General features: G+C 37.9%; 2 protein-coding genes across 2 annotated transcripts; both read right to left on the bottom strand.

Annotated features, from left to right (window-relative positions):
- Positions 1–144: 144 nt before the first annotated feature.
- smo (smoothened, frizzled class receptor) lies at positions 145–7,914 on the bottom strand. The gene is made up of 12 exons (XM_079455391.1): positions 7,069–7,914; positions 6,324–6,532; positions 6,020–6,229; positions 5,358–5,530; positions 5,005–5,224; positions 4,797–4,920; positions 4,615–4,707; positions 4,219–4,327; positions 3,869–4,054; positions 3,627–3,775; positions 3,260–3,394; positions 145–3,023 (listed from the first exon to the last, which is right to left on the bottom strand). Exons 1-12 carry the CDS (start codon positions 7,331–7,333, stop codon positions 2,422–2,424), a joined length of 2,475 nt encoding a protein of 824 aa, XP_079311517.1. The 5' UTR covers positions 7,334–7,914; the 3' UTR covers positions 145–2,421.
- A 191-nt stretch (positions 7,915–8,105) lies between these two features.
- Positions 8,106–14,824, bottom strand: tspan33a (tetraspanin 33a). The gene is made up of 8 exons (XM_079453979.1): positions 14,463–14,824; positions 11,838–11,892; positions 11,447–11,574; positions 11,247–11,321; positions 10,609–10,704; positions 10,364–10,492; positions 10,015–10,176; positions 8,106–9,922 (listed from the first exon to the last, which is right to left on the bottom strand). Exons 1-8 carry the CDS (start codon positions 14,550–14,552, stop codon positions 9,821–9,823), a joined length of 837 nt encoding a protein of 278 aa, XP_079310105.1. The 5' UTR covers positions 14,553–14,824; the 3' UTR covers positions 8,106–9,820.
- Positions 14,825–15,317: the final 493 nt, after the last annotated feature.

Here is a 15,317-nt window from a genome sequence, read left to right as displayed (position 1 = left end):
ACATATTTTTTGACAAAACAATATCGAATAAGAAGAAGAGTTCAAACACAATATGGTTTCCACGGAGAACAATACAATTCCCATTATAATCATTAAACCATCTAGGATTTTTGTGATCACTGGTTTAGGAATAAACAATAAAGACACAATGCAAATATGTGTTTATTGTATAAACTAATTGCAAAATATAACACTCTTTCAAAACACTGACAGCTATGAATTGATTTAAGGTAAAGTCTCGTCTTTATACCTTTAGATCTGAATACATTTGTTAAAACCAGCATCATCTTATGTAGCATTGAGCACAGATGTACCATGTTTATTTACACACAAAATATATACTCTTGGTGACTACTTGGTAACACTCCTTTTTAGGTGGCAAAGCTTTTTGGATCAGGGTATGAAAATAGTCCTGTGACATTTGATCTTTTTTTCTCAGTTTTAATACAATTATTAATTAAAGGTGTGTCAAAACTACAATATTTACATTGGAATGAGACTCTCTCTCACACACACACACACACATTTTTATGAGACAAAAGCAACAGTAATGGGAGAAAATATAAACACAGACACACAGCACAAACACTTTCTTTAAACACTTCTGCAAAAAATACATTCTTGAAGGACAGCTTCAATTTGTCAATAGCACGCTGCAGTTTTTGTTAATACTGCCACTGATATTAACAAAAAGCTTAGCAAAACGGAGACACCGAAAAAATGATAAGTGTAAAATGAGCTTAACACCTCAACCCCAAATGCACAAACAATTCCAAATGTGAAACTTGGAAAAGTCACTCCACTGGGCGTGAAAAACAAAAATATGTTATCTAAAATATGTACAATATGAAATAACATAAAACAGGTGGAAAAAACAAAGTACAAAAATAGTATTTTTAATATTGATGCACAGTAATAAATGTAAATGGAATCTTACGTAACCATTGGCATTTTCAGCTACCATACAATCAACTCGGGCATGAACGGTTTCTTTTTTGTTTAGGTTGGTGGTTTGTCCATCTGCAATAAGCAAGAGAAAGTGATGGTCTCTCCAGAGCCGTTCAAAAACAGAGTTACGACACTCGCGTACACATCCGTTGGAACAATGGAATGCGGAAGTAATTCGTGTCATGGCGTGACCAATAGTTCCAAACACGGCACTGAAGCCCATTCATTTCAATGCCTCCCAAATGCATAAGCTGTACAGTTGGTAAAATAAAGGCATGTTTATACATTTTAACAAGTTGGCGGATATATATTATATTTAAAGATCTTAAAGATTCATATTACTCCCCAGGAAAATGCTGCTATAAATGTAGTCAACGTAGGGGTGTGCGAGATATATTGTGTGCGATAATATCGCGACTCTTGTTTTAACGATGTGCAAATTCATTGAATGGTTTTGTGTCCATACAATGGATGTCAATGGGGTTCAGTGTTAACATTGTTCTTTAACAAATCTTTCTTTTCAATTCTGCAAAAGTAATAGTCAAAGTTTGACATGAGATTGAGTGAATGATAGTGAAAGTGAAAGTGACCTATTTGTCAGTTATGGAGAACCATACCTGAAATTTGCCCTCTGCATTTAACCCATCCAGAGAGTAGTGAACACACGCACAGCAAGTGGTGAACACACGTACACCCGGAGCAGATGACAGATGATGACAGATTAGATGAGAAAATTGTTCTCATTCTCTATTAATAATATCAACAATGAATGTCCTGGTAAGATGTATGATGGAGCTAGTACAACATAGTCTACAGGATGCAAAATATCGCCTGCTTATCGTTGTCGTAAAATCCCAGATAATATCTAGACATCTTTTTTTTGCCAATATCGCACACCCATAAGTCAACGTAGTATTCAGTGTACACAATATATTTAGCAAAATATATGCAATTATAGTTGCTGTTGTCCATCCCGCTAAAATCCATTCAAAAAGGTTTACAGCAAGGATTTGTTTGGAACTATTGAGCACTCCATGAACCACGCGGCGGCGAGATCAAAGTGTGTCGAAACTGGCTCTGGGTCTGTCAGGTCAGCATAGGATGCAGCACCTATGTTTTTTCTCCACACGGAGCATCAAACACCAATGATGGCTCAACCAATGACTGGAGTTTTCCCACAGAATTTACACGCTTTCCCTTTAAACCAAGATTAGGGATTGTTTGGCATTCTTTCATGAAGCACCATGACATGCCCGTTAATGATGTCATAAAAGTCCCGCTAGCAAACTGGCACTCAGTGTGGAAACACATATCAATGTGCTAAATACATAAATGTCTGCTTTTTTATCGTGTCAGTTCAGAAATCCAAATCATTGGGCTGCATGACATCTTTAGGGGAGCCAGCATAGTTATAACCCATCATCTGCTCCATGTTTTGTCTGTGAGCTAAAATTAGCACCAACTCCAAGTACTTTAAAAATCTGAGTCTGCATCCATTAGCTCTGCCTCCATGAGATTGGTTCTGGAGTGTATTGGAATACACCTCCTGCCATCTCCTCGTGGCACAACATTAGTCCTGCCAGTAGCCATTACAGAAGGCTCCTGCCCAAGGTGACGGAAAATCCCGTTAGGTTGCCACGACGATTGATGGAAGTGACCCGAGTCATCCTGCATGCCGTTCCTTAGGGTCAGGGGATTGGCAATGGGAAGGTTGGAGGATTTGTTGCATAAATTGGAGGGATTGTATCCCAGTCCACCGTACCTCTCCTGGTACGGAAGAGGACAAGGACGAAATTCAGGGAAGGCCCCTGGAAGCACATCTTGTTCTTCTTGCCTCTGCTGGTGCTCCCACAGGTTAGCCACCAGACTCTGGTGACCTGGCAGTTTCGGAAGACGCGGCACAGCGCTGGAGCCGAACTCCCGTCTATGGTAGGAGGGATTTCTTTCGTTCGCTATGGGATCTGTTGGCTGTATTTCCTTTCTCCGCTTTTTCTTTTTTTTTTTTCTTTTCATAATTTCGGGAGATATTTCAGCTTCGACCAACCACAGTTTGTTTCTCTCCTCTGGGGGTGGAACTGTGCAGAAATGTGTTTCATTAATTTTTTGGTTTTATAAGGGAATCTATGGCAATGGCAATAATATTGAAATGCCATCCAGAAATAAAAGTAACTTTTTTTTTACTTGATACTGCTTTCAGCTACCCATAAGGGTCACAGTTTAAATTCCCAGATATTTGCCAGAAAATGACAGAATTGTGTGAAGAAATAATCTTTAAAACAACAATGGCAGTAAATGTTTATGGAGTGCTCACCGGGTGTTCCGGTGGGCGTCACTGAGATGTCCTGCGGTAAGATTGCACCTCTTCTAGCCACCATCTTTGTTACATGTTGGGCCCATGCAGAAGACATTTCCATCGACGGCTCATTCAGGTCAAAGTTGATTCCTGCTGTTTGAAAGGGTTAAATAGCCAATAACTATAATCCCAAAATCTCTTCGATTTCATTTGACACAATTAAATTTTTTACTGCCAGGCAGCAACACTAAAATCATTTTGTGAATTTGCTAATTTCCAGGCCTGGAAAATGTGAAATTATGAGACATTTCCAAATTTGACCCTTAGATGAGGACATTTGTTCATTTGTTTTGGCAGACGCTTTTTTGGCAGAGTAGATGCTTACCCACAGGTCCCTCATGAGAGACAGTGTGCATGCTAAAGGACAGCTCTTTCTCTGGATCCTTCTGCAGCTCTTTCCGCTTCGAGAACGCCTTGGCAATCATCTTACTCTTTTTGATGCGTTTGGGCTCGTCATCACTTCGTCCAATGATTCTTGGATTGAAGTAACATACTTGATGTTATGCTTAACTCATAATCACACACTAAAAATTATAATTACGTCAGAAATATTTCTGTTGCTTATACCTGCACCAAGTGCGTTTCCAGATAAGGATGGTAGCTTTGGTCCAAACCCACGTGCTCATGACGATGCCTGTGCCGAACATGGAGAAGAGGTTGATCTTTTCTACAAGCAGACTGGGCCTGTTCTTGATGGCACATTCTGGGATCGGCTTGTTGGTCTGGTGAGCTATAGTGACATTGGCTTCACACCTGGATTGAAAACGTTACATTACCATCTTTGTTGCACTTTGAAGTATGTCAACCAGAGAACAATGTGAGCTGGACAAAGTTAAAGTCAGAATGTTTTTTTTTACTAAAACAAACATAACGTTTACAAAGAAAAATGCAAGTAGGACAAGAAGACAAAGACTCACAGGACATATTCCCTGAAGCTTTTTTCCCACTCAGCCTGATTGAAAAAGTCGTAGAAATGGCAGCCAAACGTGATTAGAACAAAACCGAAGGCCAAGAATCCAAATATACCTGAAAACAGAATGAGAAAACATAATCATTTCACAAACCCTAAATCAATGAACAGAAATGTATAAAACTGTATATTTAGTAATGCCTATTAACAAGCTATTCGTGTCCTGTATTGGTCAAGCTATTAACCAACAATTGATATAATAAATCATTCCTAAATAAATCAGAATATGTTGGCATACTGACCAGAATGACCAAGGTCTCATTTTAATCTCAATGTAAATGGGCTTTACTATTTTTTTATTTATCATTTAAAAAGATAAAAAATACTGAAAAACATAACTCACCAAGCCTCAGCATGGTCTCGTTGATTTTACTAGCAGCTTTTTCACTCAGTAGCCCAGGATGGTTACTCTTAATAGAGAACAACGTCATAACCCCTGAAAAAACAGCCTCGGATCAATCCACACTGACAAATACATTTATGTAAATCTCTTCGTACCACTTAAATCCATTTTATCTGTCTTACCACGTATTAGGAAATGGCCGCCAACGATGAGGACCACTCCGATGGGAGCCAATACAAACCCAGCACGGTACTTATAGTTCTTATAGCCGACAAAGCAAATGCCGCTAACCGAATCTCCATCTACCTGCAAAACATTTCACAGTAAAATATGGAGATTGCAATTTCACAAAGGAAAATAACATGGCAAAACTGTAATTAGCTGTCTTACCTCTGCAATGGCCAGTATGGCTACAGTCAATATGAAGGGAATGGACCATGTGACCAGGTGGAAATAAGACGTTTTTCTAGATAAGGGCTGATGGGGGGTACCCAGGGCTTTGAATGATGTGTGCCAGGCATAGGTGAGCATAACAAACCAAATGACCCCAGACATAAGAGAATAATACACAATGACGAATATAATCACACAGGAAAGCGTCTCGGTGGACCTGTAAGCCATGGAAAAACCTCATTAGTCATAACAAATAGTATTTGCATTTCAAAAATCCACATTTGTAAAATTTGGCATGAACTGTAATCGGATCTTCTCCAAGATAGATTCTCCATTGACTTCATACTTACGATGGCTCTCCAAGCCGCATGGTATTGTCACTTTTGCACACGATCTCTTTGCGGGCTCCGTCCATAAACTGAGCGAGCCATCCAATACTTCCGATGAAAAAACAAGCATTGACGTAGAAGAGGATTACAGCAGGGTAACGGTTAGAATTCTTCCAGTCGGCGAGAAATGTGGCCTGTGGGAAAATATGAATGGGAATGAGATACAAAATTAAAGAATTCAGCACCTCATCTAAAAACTACTGCGCACACCCTTGAACTAAAGAATGTAATAAAACTTAAACCATCTTACGGTACGTCAATGAATCAGTTAGCCAATAAATACACAAGTGTCACAAACTGCATATGAAATTCTCAAGAGAGAGTCTTTCACATTTGGAGAAGATTTGGAGATGAATTTATATTACTTTTATTGACTTTTTTTCAGTAATTTTTTATTACATGTAAATACAAATTTGAGAGGGCATAACTAAAAAATTATTGTCACAATGAAAATTTCTGTGATTCACATTTTGTCAGCCCAGTTCCAAAAAGACATCACGCCAGATTGAGGAGGTGTTTTTCCATATTCTACGCAATATGCATCATGCAGTCAGAAAATGGTCTGGGGTGGTCCGTGAATCTGGGACCATGAAACCCCTGACTACTGTCTTCTGTTCACCTACCAGAGTAAAGAAGGTGCAGAGGAGGGTGATGGAGCCAAAGATGGCGATGTAGCTGTGCATGTCAGAGTGCTCCTCCTCTGTGAACAGGGGATTGTTGCACTGGATCCCACAGCCCTCCACATTCTTGTACCAGCTGGCTTGGATATCAGTTTTGACCAAAGGAGCCTCACACTGTCCAGATGTATTGAACTTGATCTTCTGAACCTCATTCTGAAAGTCAAAGAGTCAATGGGGTCACACGATGGATGAAACTGTATCCAAACAAAAACGAATGCCCCTGTAAAACTCATTTCCCTTTTCTTACCTGGCAACCCTTAGGAAATTTGTCCTTGTATTCACACTTGAGAAAGTTAGGCCAGCCTCTTTCCTGCTCAACAATACTGCAAGGTGTGCGTGTAGCTTGGCACAGGTGTTGGCTGGGCAGTTCAACCTTTCCGTTCTCGCACTTCGGCATGTACACGGCACACAGCAATGGCTGAATCACAGCCCAACAGCGAGGAGCGTTTCGCAAACCTGGGCGCAAGAAATTTGGAGCGAGTTACAGATAGAACTGATAGAAATCTAACTCGTATTGTCTGGTTGCTTATGATTATACCATACTGTGACTATTTAAGGTTATATTATATGTATATGGATATATTATTTAATCTGCAACTGTAAAAGAAAAACATTGATATTTTATTTTATATGTAGGCTATGGGAAATGGCCCTTTTGGAACAACACAGGGAACACCTGTAATAGAGGTGTGAACCTTAGTGGAAAGGGATGAATTAGTCATTATTGGGCACTTGTGAAAATTAAGAACAGGGTGACTTCCCATTATAGCTGATGTTTAAATCATATGTAAAATGTTTAGAAAAATAGATTTTTGTGCAAAGCAAAACAGAAAACAAACACACATTAAAAAAAAAAACACAGGTCCTTGTCAGGGACTCTAATGCTAAGAATAACTATGAATATTTACGTTGGTTCCAAATGATAACAGACCTGTTGTAAATAGTCTACCATTTAGTCTTTGAATAACATTTTAATTTGCATACAAACTCACCAGACCACATGGCCAATTTCTCAAAGGCTTCCTCCTGAGTTTCGGAGTCTTCAGCCAGTACCAGAGACGTGTGCGAATAGGGCAAAGGTGAACCCAGACATGTATTGTATTTGAGCACTTCGCACGTTGTCGTTTTCTTACAATTGTCGTTAAATATCGTTTCGTTTGTGTGTAAGATTACGTCCCGGGCGGCCATGGAGCTGGCTGCCAAGATCCAAAGCATCCAAAAGCCTCCAACAATGGGGCATAGCCGTTTGGAGGACATCTTGGAGGCGCAACAATGTAACGACGTTTCATCAAATGTTACCAAAAACTTTTTCCAATAGCGCGTAACGCGCCGAAGGCTTTCAGACTAACACAAAGTCGCCAAAGCGCGGATAATTCCTAGATTCTTCATCGACCCTTTTCCTTTCGTACAAAGAAATTCCCTTTCGTCATGTCCCAAAGTTTTCTAGGCATTCTTTCTTTCCCACATGATGTTGAAAAGCCATTCATCGCCAAGAACCTGCGCAGCAATTGTTAAAACGGGCAACGCGCTGTTTACCTTCGCGTTTTTCTACTCTAGAAAAGTTAGAAGAACTCCAAGAGTGCCTTCACCATCCCCCACTTTTCTGATGGAGAGAAAAAATCTTGCCTTGAAAAGTCTGGGACTGTAACATGATCCCGGGACTGCGCGCTCCATCCCCCTTGAGCGCGCCCATGCCCCCCAGTTTACAGCAAAAGCGAAGCGAGAGAAATGTTGTCAAAACTCACTGTTCATCAGACGAATCGGACTTGACTGACCTGAAATCCAGTTCAGTCTTTGACTCACCCAAGAATCCGTTTTCTCCTTTCTCTGGTATGCACATGGAGGGGGTGCACGCACACACAAATAACAAATACTTCAGCTCCTCACCCATCCCCCGCATAGGCTACTGGGGCAAAACATCCCATGCCAGCCTTCAGTGAAACCATACGTATTAAAGTGCTTCTCTCAGTTCTGCCATCATTTTCTAAAATGCTAATTTTCTAAAATGCAAAACAAAATATAAGAATTTGATTTAAACTGAATTCATATTTATCAGGTATAAACAACGATAATGATACTTATTCTAGATACAGTGGAGTAAAAATTAAGCAATAATTTGCATTAAATTTATTATAACATTACAATTATATGTATACAGTTGTGGCCAAAATTTCAACATTCAGGAAACTTGTTTTATATATGACACATTCATTTGGGAATTTGGATATAGCCCTTCATATAATGTTTGCTCAAACGTCTTCTCATGGTGCATTGGTCATATCTGACGGCTGATCAGTCTTTATTGCATAGAAGGAAATTTGTCTGCTGTCTTCATGAACCTGTGGGATTTTATGATAGTTATTTTTCGTTAGACCAGTGTGTTTCTGTAACTGTGATTGATGACTGACTTCATCTCATTTCATTGTCTTACATTATTATTGTGTTTTCATCTTATCCCCAAATTGGGCAGTTGCCACAGTAACTAAACACATTTCTCAAAGGAGTGGAACAAACTTTGTGTAGTTCGGTGTATCAGATTAAGGCCACAGCACTTGTTGGTGTCGATGTGGTTGGTAAAGTATGCTGTGTGTTCCAAGCACAGGGCCTCCTTAAAGCCCCTGTCTAACATGGCTGCTAAGGAATGAGCCAATGAGAGGCACAGACCAGGGACCACACACACACAAGCCCCAAATGGGAGAGCCTGGTCCAAAAAGTCTCTCTTGCTCTTAAACACGCACGCACACGCACACACACACACACACACTTATATTTATATACAATGATACAAAATAATACCTCTAGTGTTTTCATATTCAAGCAGGTGATTTTCCAGTGATCTTCAAACAACATTAAAGAGACGATGCATCCAAAAATAAAAAGCCTTTCATTGATCTCCAAAAGAAGGCAGGATATTATCTGGAAACTAGATTTGCAGATTAATTTTTGTACAGCACTCGATCTTGCCTGTATTCAACAAGCTGCACTTTTGATTTCTCATCCGCGTGTACTGCACCAGGTTTGCATTTCCTACAATGTCTAGCTCACTACTAGCATGTGCACTTTTTTTATTTGCAATTCTCTATAGATTTACAGGCTTTTTAAAAGTATTTGTTTTTAATGAAAGAAAAAGTGAAATATTTGCATGTGTATTTAATGGTCATGAATTAACATGTTTTTGTTTTAATAGGTAAAGGAGGTGTTGTCAGAATCCTATCAGGAACGTAAACAGTTGATGCTCTGGCCAACAGAAGCATGTTGTGTTTGTGTTAAGACCAGATGTTGTTGATAAGGAGACCCAAGCCATAAACTACAGCCATAAAGTGTAGAGCTTTGAGTATGTTAGTCATTTAACAGGAACTTTTATCCAAAGCAACTTAAAAATAAAGTACACCACAAGCAATTTGTCATGTTCTATATATCAACATAAAAATCCCTTTGCTAAATAAAAATGTACACTTAATGGAAATGAAGTTTTCTGGTCTTTCATAGACCGAGTCCTTACGTTTATCCTTTGTAAGGATTACAATGCTCAAAAAACAAAACCTGTTGCACATAAAATAGTTTCATTGACCTATTGTGTATCTCACATGATTTATACAAATATTCATACTTATAAAAGATTTTACAAAGAGCTTTGTTGCAAACCTCAAAACATGACTCGGACAGCTCTGTTCATTTCAAGGTACAAATCATCACAGGCAATTCAGGGAGTATTCTGGTTCAGTGACATACAGTACAGTGAGTTCAGCTCCAGGGGTCTGATCGATGTTGAAGGTTGTAGTTTTGTAATTTAATCTGATCCTGGATTTGATTTATAAGGACCTGGGAGAGCAGGATTCCAAACAGCTGAAAGAGACAAAGAGAGAGGCTGTCAGATTAAAAATAAATCCTAAATATGTAAGTGCAAAAAGTAACCGTCATGACATATTACTGGTCACCTGTGGGACGGCCAGGCCCAGTGCAATGCCTCCCAGTAGAAACAGGTTGCTGTGGATCCAGTTTACGACTTTATCAATACAGCCGTTTGTGTTGATAAATTCACCAGCTTCAGCGTAATTGTGTGCCTGCTTTCCTTGACCACACATAGTATTTATAATAGCCTGGCAAAGAGATGAAGATTTGAACTAGAATAAATATCATATGCAGTGGCCATAAAAAGTGGTCCCTATTCAGACACATACGAAACAGAATTTCGCCATTTCATGATTTTTAAACAGTTTTAAGTGTGACTAAAATTTCATAGCAGAAACATCCACAAACAAACAAGTTCATCAGGATTTTATTCACCTCGTCTTTCGTGAGCAAACAGCAGGAGTACGGAACTGAGCAGCGTTCTCTGCTTGGGTTTTCTTTAGAACAACTGAAGTACATGTTCTGAGACCAGTCCTTGTAGGAGATCCCTCCACAGCAGTTGAACTTCCCATCAAAAAGATAAAAACATATTCATTATCAAAACATAACGGAATCACTATACAAATACAATCTAAAATGCAAATATGTAAAATAGAAATACACGCATTCACAGTTCTAACCTGTTGTTGTCCATAGTCTATTAGATTTTGTAGGTCTAGATCATCTCTGTAATGCTTGATAGCACTATTAACCATATCTGTTACTTTGCCACGTGCCTGTAATAGCAAAATACATTAATAACTGCTGTTATTTTCAACATTTTAGATATTTCATGAATAACTGTGCTATTATGATATTTCAAAACGTTTGATATTTACTTTATTGATACCAGACATAAAAAGCTACATTATAAAAATGCAAGTTCAGAGTAAACTACAGTAACAAGTGACAGACAGTAGATGGCGCAATGTTTTAACTTAAAAACACTGTTTGTTTGTAATGGGGAAAAATGCAGGTCTTGTTATATCATGTCCACAATATGTAAACATGGTACTTATGCCTGTCTCTACAAACCATTCAGTGAAAGAGACCTTTAATAGTTAAAATGGCAGAAGTTGATCCTTTGTCTTAAAGATTTAAACTCAAAACTGTCACACCAGCCTACAAGATGGATTTTATGTCGATTTTAAAGTCAGGTTGTATGTTATGTGGCTAGTGGTATACATACACCGAACCATATATTATTTTATAAATACAGTACGTCTATTAGCCAATCAGAGTGAAGTGCTTTCCAAAGCTGATTCGTGATGTTGTTTACCCTGTCTGAGAAGACAAAACCCAAAACACCAGCCAATAGCTGCAGCAGAAAGATGATTGTCAAGCAGATGCAGAACTGCAGGAAAACAAACAAAATAATAAAGAAAAGAAAATAACATATTAGTACGTTCTTTATATTTGACTATGGATTATTCTTACTTTATTTCAAAAGTTTAAAAACTCATTTGCCTGTCTACTGACCATCTGGAGTAAGCAGATGTTCTCTCTCAGAGAACCCACACAGCCACAGAACGTGATGAAGAACATCAGGATCCCCACTATCATCAGTAACAGAGCGGGATCTATAGTCAGGCATGCCAACGCTGTCTCTGCATAGACACATATCAAACACACAGAGATTTTATAGATTTGAGGATATTCATTGAGTGATGACTATACATGATGACCCAGAAAGCCTGAATTTGAGATTTGTCTATCAAAGCCTCAAAAGAGAGTGTTTTTATTTTCAAAAGCTACGTTTTGTATATTTACGTTTGTTTTCATAAACAATGAAACACATTCTGCTTTTAAAACATGAAGCTATTTACAAGGTTGTTTTGGAAACATTGTCATTGAAAGTAAACACACTTACCATGTTTTACTATCCTGGAATAAACGCCAATAGATATCAGGACAAGTGCTATTATCTAGAATGGACAGATAAGGTAGACGTCAATTTACGTCTGTTTCTAATACATTTTCTCAATCATATAACAGAATGGGTAAATGCTTTGGATATATATAGGTCTTATTGTGTTCGCTCTTTAATCAGAGTATTGTGAATCTGCATGTATAAAAATGCAAAAGCATTAGAATTTGAAAATGTTAATGTGATGAAGAGCGTCAGGAAATTCTTCATGAAGAAGTGAAACTTCAGAGTGTTTTTACACTCCTGTACTCTGAGTTTGACACAATGTAGCTCCCTATCTCTGAAACAGCTATCAGGTTACTATGAAACTCTGCATCCTTTTTTTCCTGTCTGAGAAAGCAGTGCCTCGAAGAGATCACTTCAAAGGCAAAAAAGAAGCTACTTTGGAACTTTTTAACCACTTTTTAACCTTGAGAAGCCAATTTATTTACATTTATAAGACTATTATTTAACTCTGCTTTTTCAATAGGTCCTGTAGATCAACAGATACAACATGATAGCAACACTAAGGTTATGGGTTTGTATTATATGGGAGACACGTGATGATAACTTCCAACATAAACCTTTGTGTTGGATACACTGTATTTCTCTGTAGATAAATATGACTGCAAAATGCACAAAATTGGAAATTTTGAATTTAGTTAAGTCATTAGCTCAATTTTAATATAAATATGTAAGTAATAAGAACCCTTTATTGTATTGTAATATAATGTCTGCATATTATCCATTAAAATTGACCATATTACGCCAAAGTCAGAGCTCCTATACAATAATGAGATAAGTATATATCACATTATAAGTCAAATATTTTCATTTGGATTAATGGTCTCAATAGCGGCAACTTAAGAATTTAATCAAAATGTATCTTGTGCAACTCTCTGATATAATACACAAAAAAGAAGAAGAAAAAAACAAGTTTGCACATGTTTTAGTACTTCTGCAAATAACTTTCCATGCCAGTTTAGAGTCTCCTTAGAATCTGTCTTCAGGCTAAAGATTCACTACCATGGGTTAGAAACTCTTAAGTAATACAATTACACAATAAGTAATACAATAATTCAGTTATACAAGTGTGTGGAATACTGTGCTCTCAACACTGAGAACTCAACCTTTCCACAGGTGCATTACAATTCGATAAAGGTACTTAATACTAAAAGCACAGATGTGTATTCCATCAAACTAACAAAAGAGGTTTTGGTGCCTGCCTATCCCTTTAGTGCACTGAGAATGACAAAGAACAAACCTGCAGCCAAATGCTCAGTATAATAATGGGTTAGAATAAGTATAAATGAATAGATCTTGAGGCTTACAGCACAAAATCCCCTCAGGTATTTGCATTTGCGTATACACCAGCAAGCATGCAATCCACTACAGAGTTGTAATTGTTTTTTTAATGGTTACATTGTTGCTTTGAGGAGACTGTTGTCACGTGTCCAAATCGGCCTGTTTACTCACCTAGTTAATTTAATTTTGACACCTGAATAATCCACAACTGTTTGAAATATTTAGTTTCTACTGAATTATGGTCTATTATTTACTAAATACTACAGGGCAACAAATAAAAGAAGCACGGGGCGCCCCCCACTCATCCAAAACACACTGGGTTTCTCAGCATATGAATCAATGAGACCCGCTGCTTAGCAACAGGCACGGGTTCGAAAAAGTAAGCTGGCAGTATCAAGATTTTAACAGAAGAGTGTTTTGTTGATGAGGTCTAATGTAAACTCATTATTATTCTAGCAAGATGTTACCGCGCAGCAGGCGCTGTGTATCGGTGACAAATGCGGGGTGAAAGTTTGACAGAAGTTCTGAGTTGTTTTCTCAGTTTATACTGTATCTAGTCAAGATGGGACAGGTTTAGGTGCGTAGAATGAAATGCTATGCATGGTCTAAGTATTCCAAGCATCTTTCCTGCGGTTAAGTAATATGCAGTTGTTGAAACATGCCCATAGGTGATGTTTTAGGGCTTGATTTATTTTAACTAAACACATTATTGACTATAAATAGCTTGAGATTATTTTAAAGTACTGCTAAATCCCTGCTGAATTAAAGACGAACGACACCTTCCTAGAAAGTCTGATGGATCTAATGGTTATAATGGGAATTCAATTGCTTTTAGAGACTTTAAAGATCTCTTGTCTCTACTGGAAATGTGTTCGGTTCTACTGGTGGGATGTTACCTGGAAGATGGAAACCAATATGACGGATATACCTATGCAACATCGGTGCACCAATATAACCATTAAATTATATTGGAATGAGGCACAAAATGGACCACACATAGCAAGTTTGTAATGGGTTTAATGAAATCAGTAAATACATATTGGTATTTGTTTTGGAAACCATTACAATTTGAATTGTTCTTTTCCTCAGATCTGTCATTAGTGTGCAGGTAAACTAAATACAAATGCGTACACGCTCCGTGTTCAACAACAAGAGGGAGTTTAAAAGTAATTTGGTTAAACATTAATAAATAAGAGACTCACGAGGAGGAACTACAATGTTTTTTATACAATGCAACATTTTGTATCATCACTATAAAGATTTACATACAGAATTGTAACTTACCCAAAATATCACGTTGAACAAAAAAAGCAGATATTTCACCACTGGACTCACGATAGAAGAGTCCTCGTCATATTTCGTCGTTCTTGACATGATCAGAGGTGTTGTGATGTTTCTCACCTAAACCTTAAACGTCACTTTCTAACCAGATCATCTTGCTGAATCAGATTCGGTTCTTTCTAAAACGACTCTAGCACCGCTAACGATCGCGCCAAGTATTTACAAAAACGCATCACAACGAATGCGTGCTTTTTGTCTTAAAGGGCATTTCCTGCTTTAAGACGGTCAATGAACTCGAAAAAAGCTGAACAACACAGAGCCCATGTGCAGAACAAGCGCCAGTGGGCGTGTCCTCGCTTTTAACTTACCTGTGTGTGTGAAGCCAAGGTGAATCCAAAACACGCTGCATACAAACATTAAACATTACATACTATTGTAAACTATGCTATTTAAGCCATTACAAAAGTTTGGATTTCTTTATGCAGATTGGGTAAGATCTAGTCTTTTTTATGTCTATTATTATAATGTCTCATACTCTTTAAAGCCTCTAGTTTTATTTTGCCGTACAGTATTTTAGTTGAGCAACAGTAAGTTTTTAATAGGCTATATGCAGATATTTATATTTCATCATTAATCTGTAGCCTACAAACAAATCATCACTTTTTGAAGATTTGCTTAGTCGATACACAAGAGGGCGCCATGACACTTTCCCTTCGAAATTCCTTTGGAAAACCAGCATCTTTGTTTATATTCTTATTCATTTTTTTATATTGTGTTATCTTTGCAATAATATGTAGTTTCGCGTGTATACATGTATTAAAAAACGCTTTTCAGTGAAGGAGAACTACATATCCCGCG

The sequence above is a fragment of the Barbatula barbatula genome (genome assembly GCF_947034865.1).
Source record: "Barbatula barbatula genome assembly, chromosome: 4".
Taxonomy (NCBI): Eukaryota; Metazoa; Chordata; class Actinopteri; order Cypriniformes; family Nemacheilidae; genus Barbatula; species Barbatula barbatula.
Note: the sequence above shows the minus strand (reverse complement) of the source record. Positions and strands in the feature narration are given on the sequence as shown.

Excerpts from the sequence above, each read along its gene's own strand:
- smo (XM_079455391.1), bottom strand. The coding sequence starts at position 7,333 with ATGTCCTCCAAACGGCTATGCCCCATTGTTGGAGGCTTTTGGATGCTT. Across the intron at positions 4,921-5,004 it reads CCATACTGGCCATTGCAGAG|GTAGATGGAGATTCGGTTAG; the intron begins GTAAGACAGCTA and ends AATGTTTTGCAG. Across the intron at positions 4,055-4,218 it reads AGCTTCAGGGAATATGTCCT|GTGTGAAGCCAATGTCACTA; the intron begins GTGAGTCTTTGT and ends TTTTCAATCCAG.
- tspan33a (XM_079453979.1), bottom strand. The coding sequence starts at position 14,552 with ATGTCAAGAACGACGAAATATGACGAGGACTCTTCTATCGTGAGTCCA. Across the intron at positions 10,705-11,246 it reads GTTTTGTCTTCTCAGACAGG|GCACGTGGCAAAGTAACAGA; the intron begins GTAAACAACATC and ends TTGCTATTACAG. Across the intron at positions 10,177-10,363 it reads GTTTGCTCACGAAAGACGAG|GCTATTATAAATACTATGTG; the intron begins GTGAATAAAATC and ends TCTCTTTGCCAG.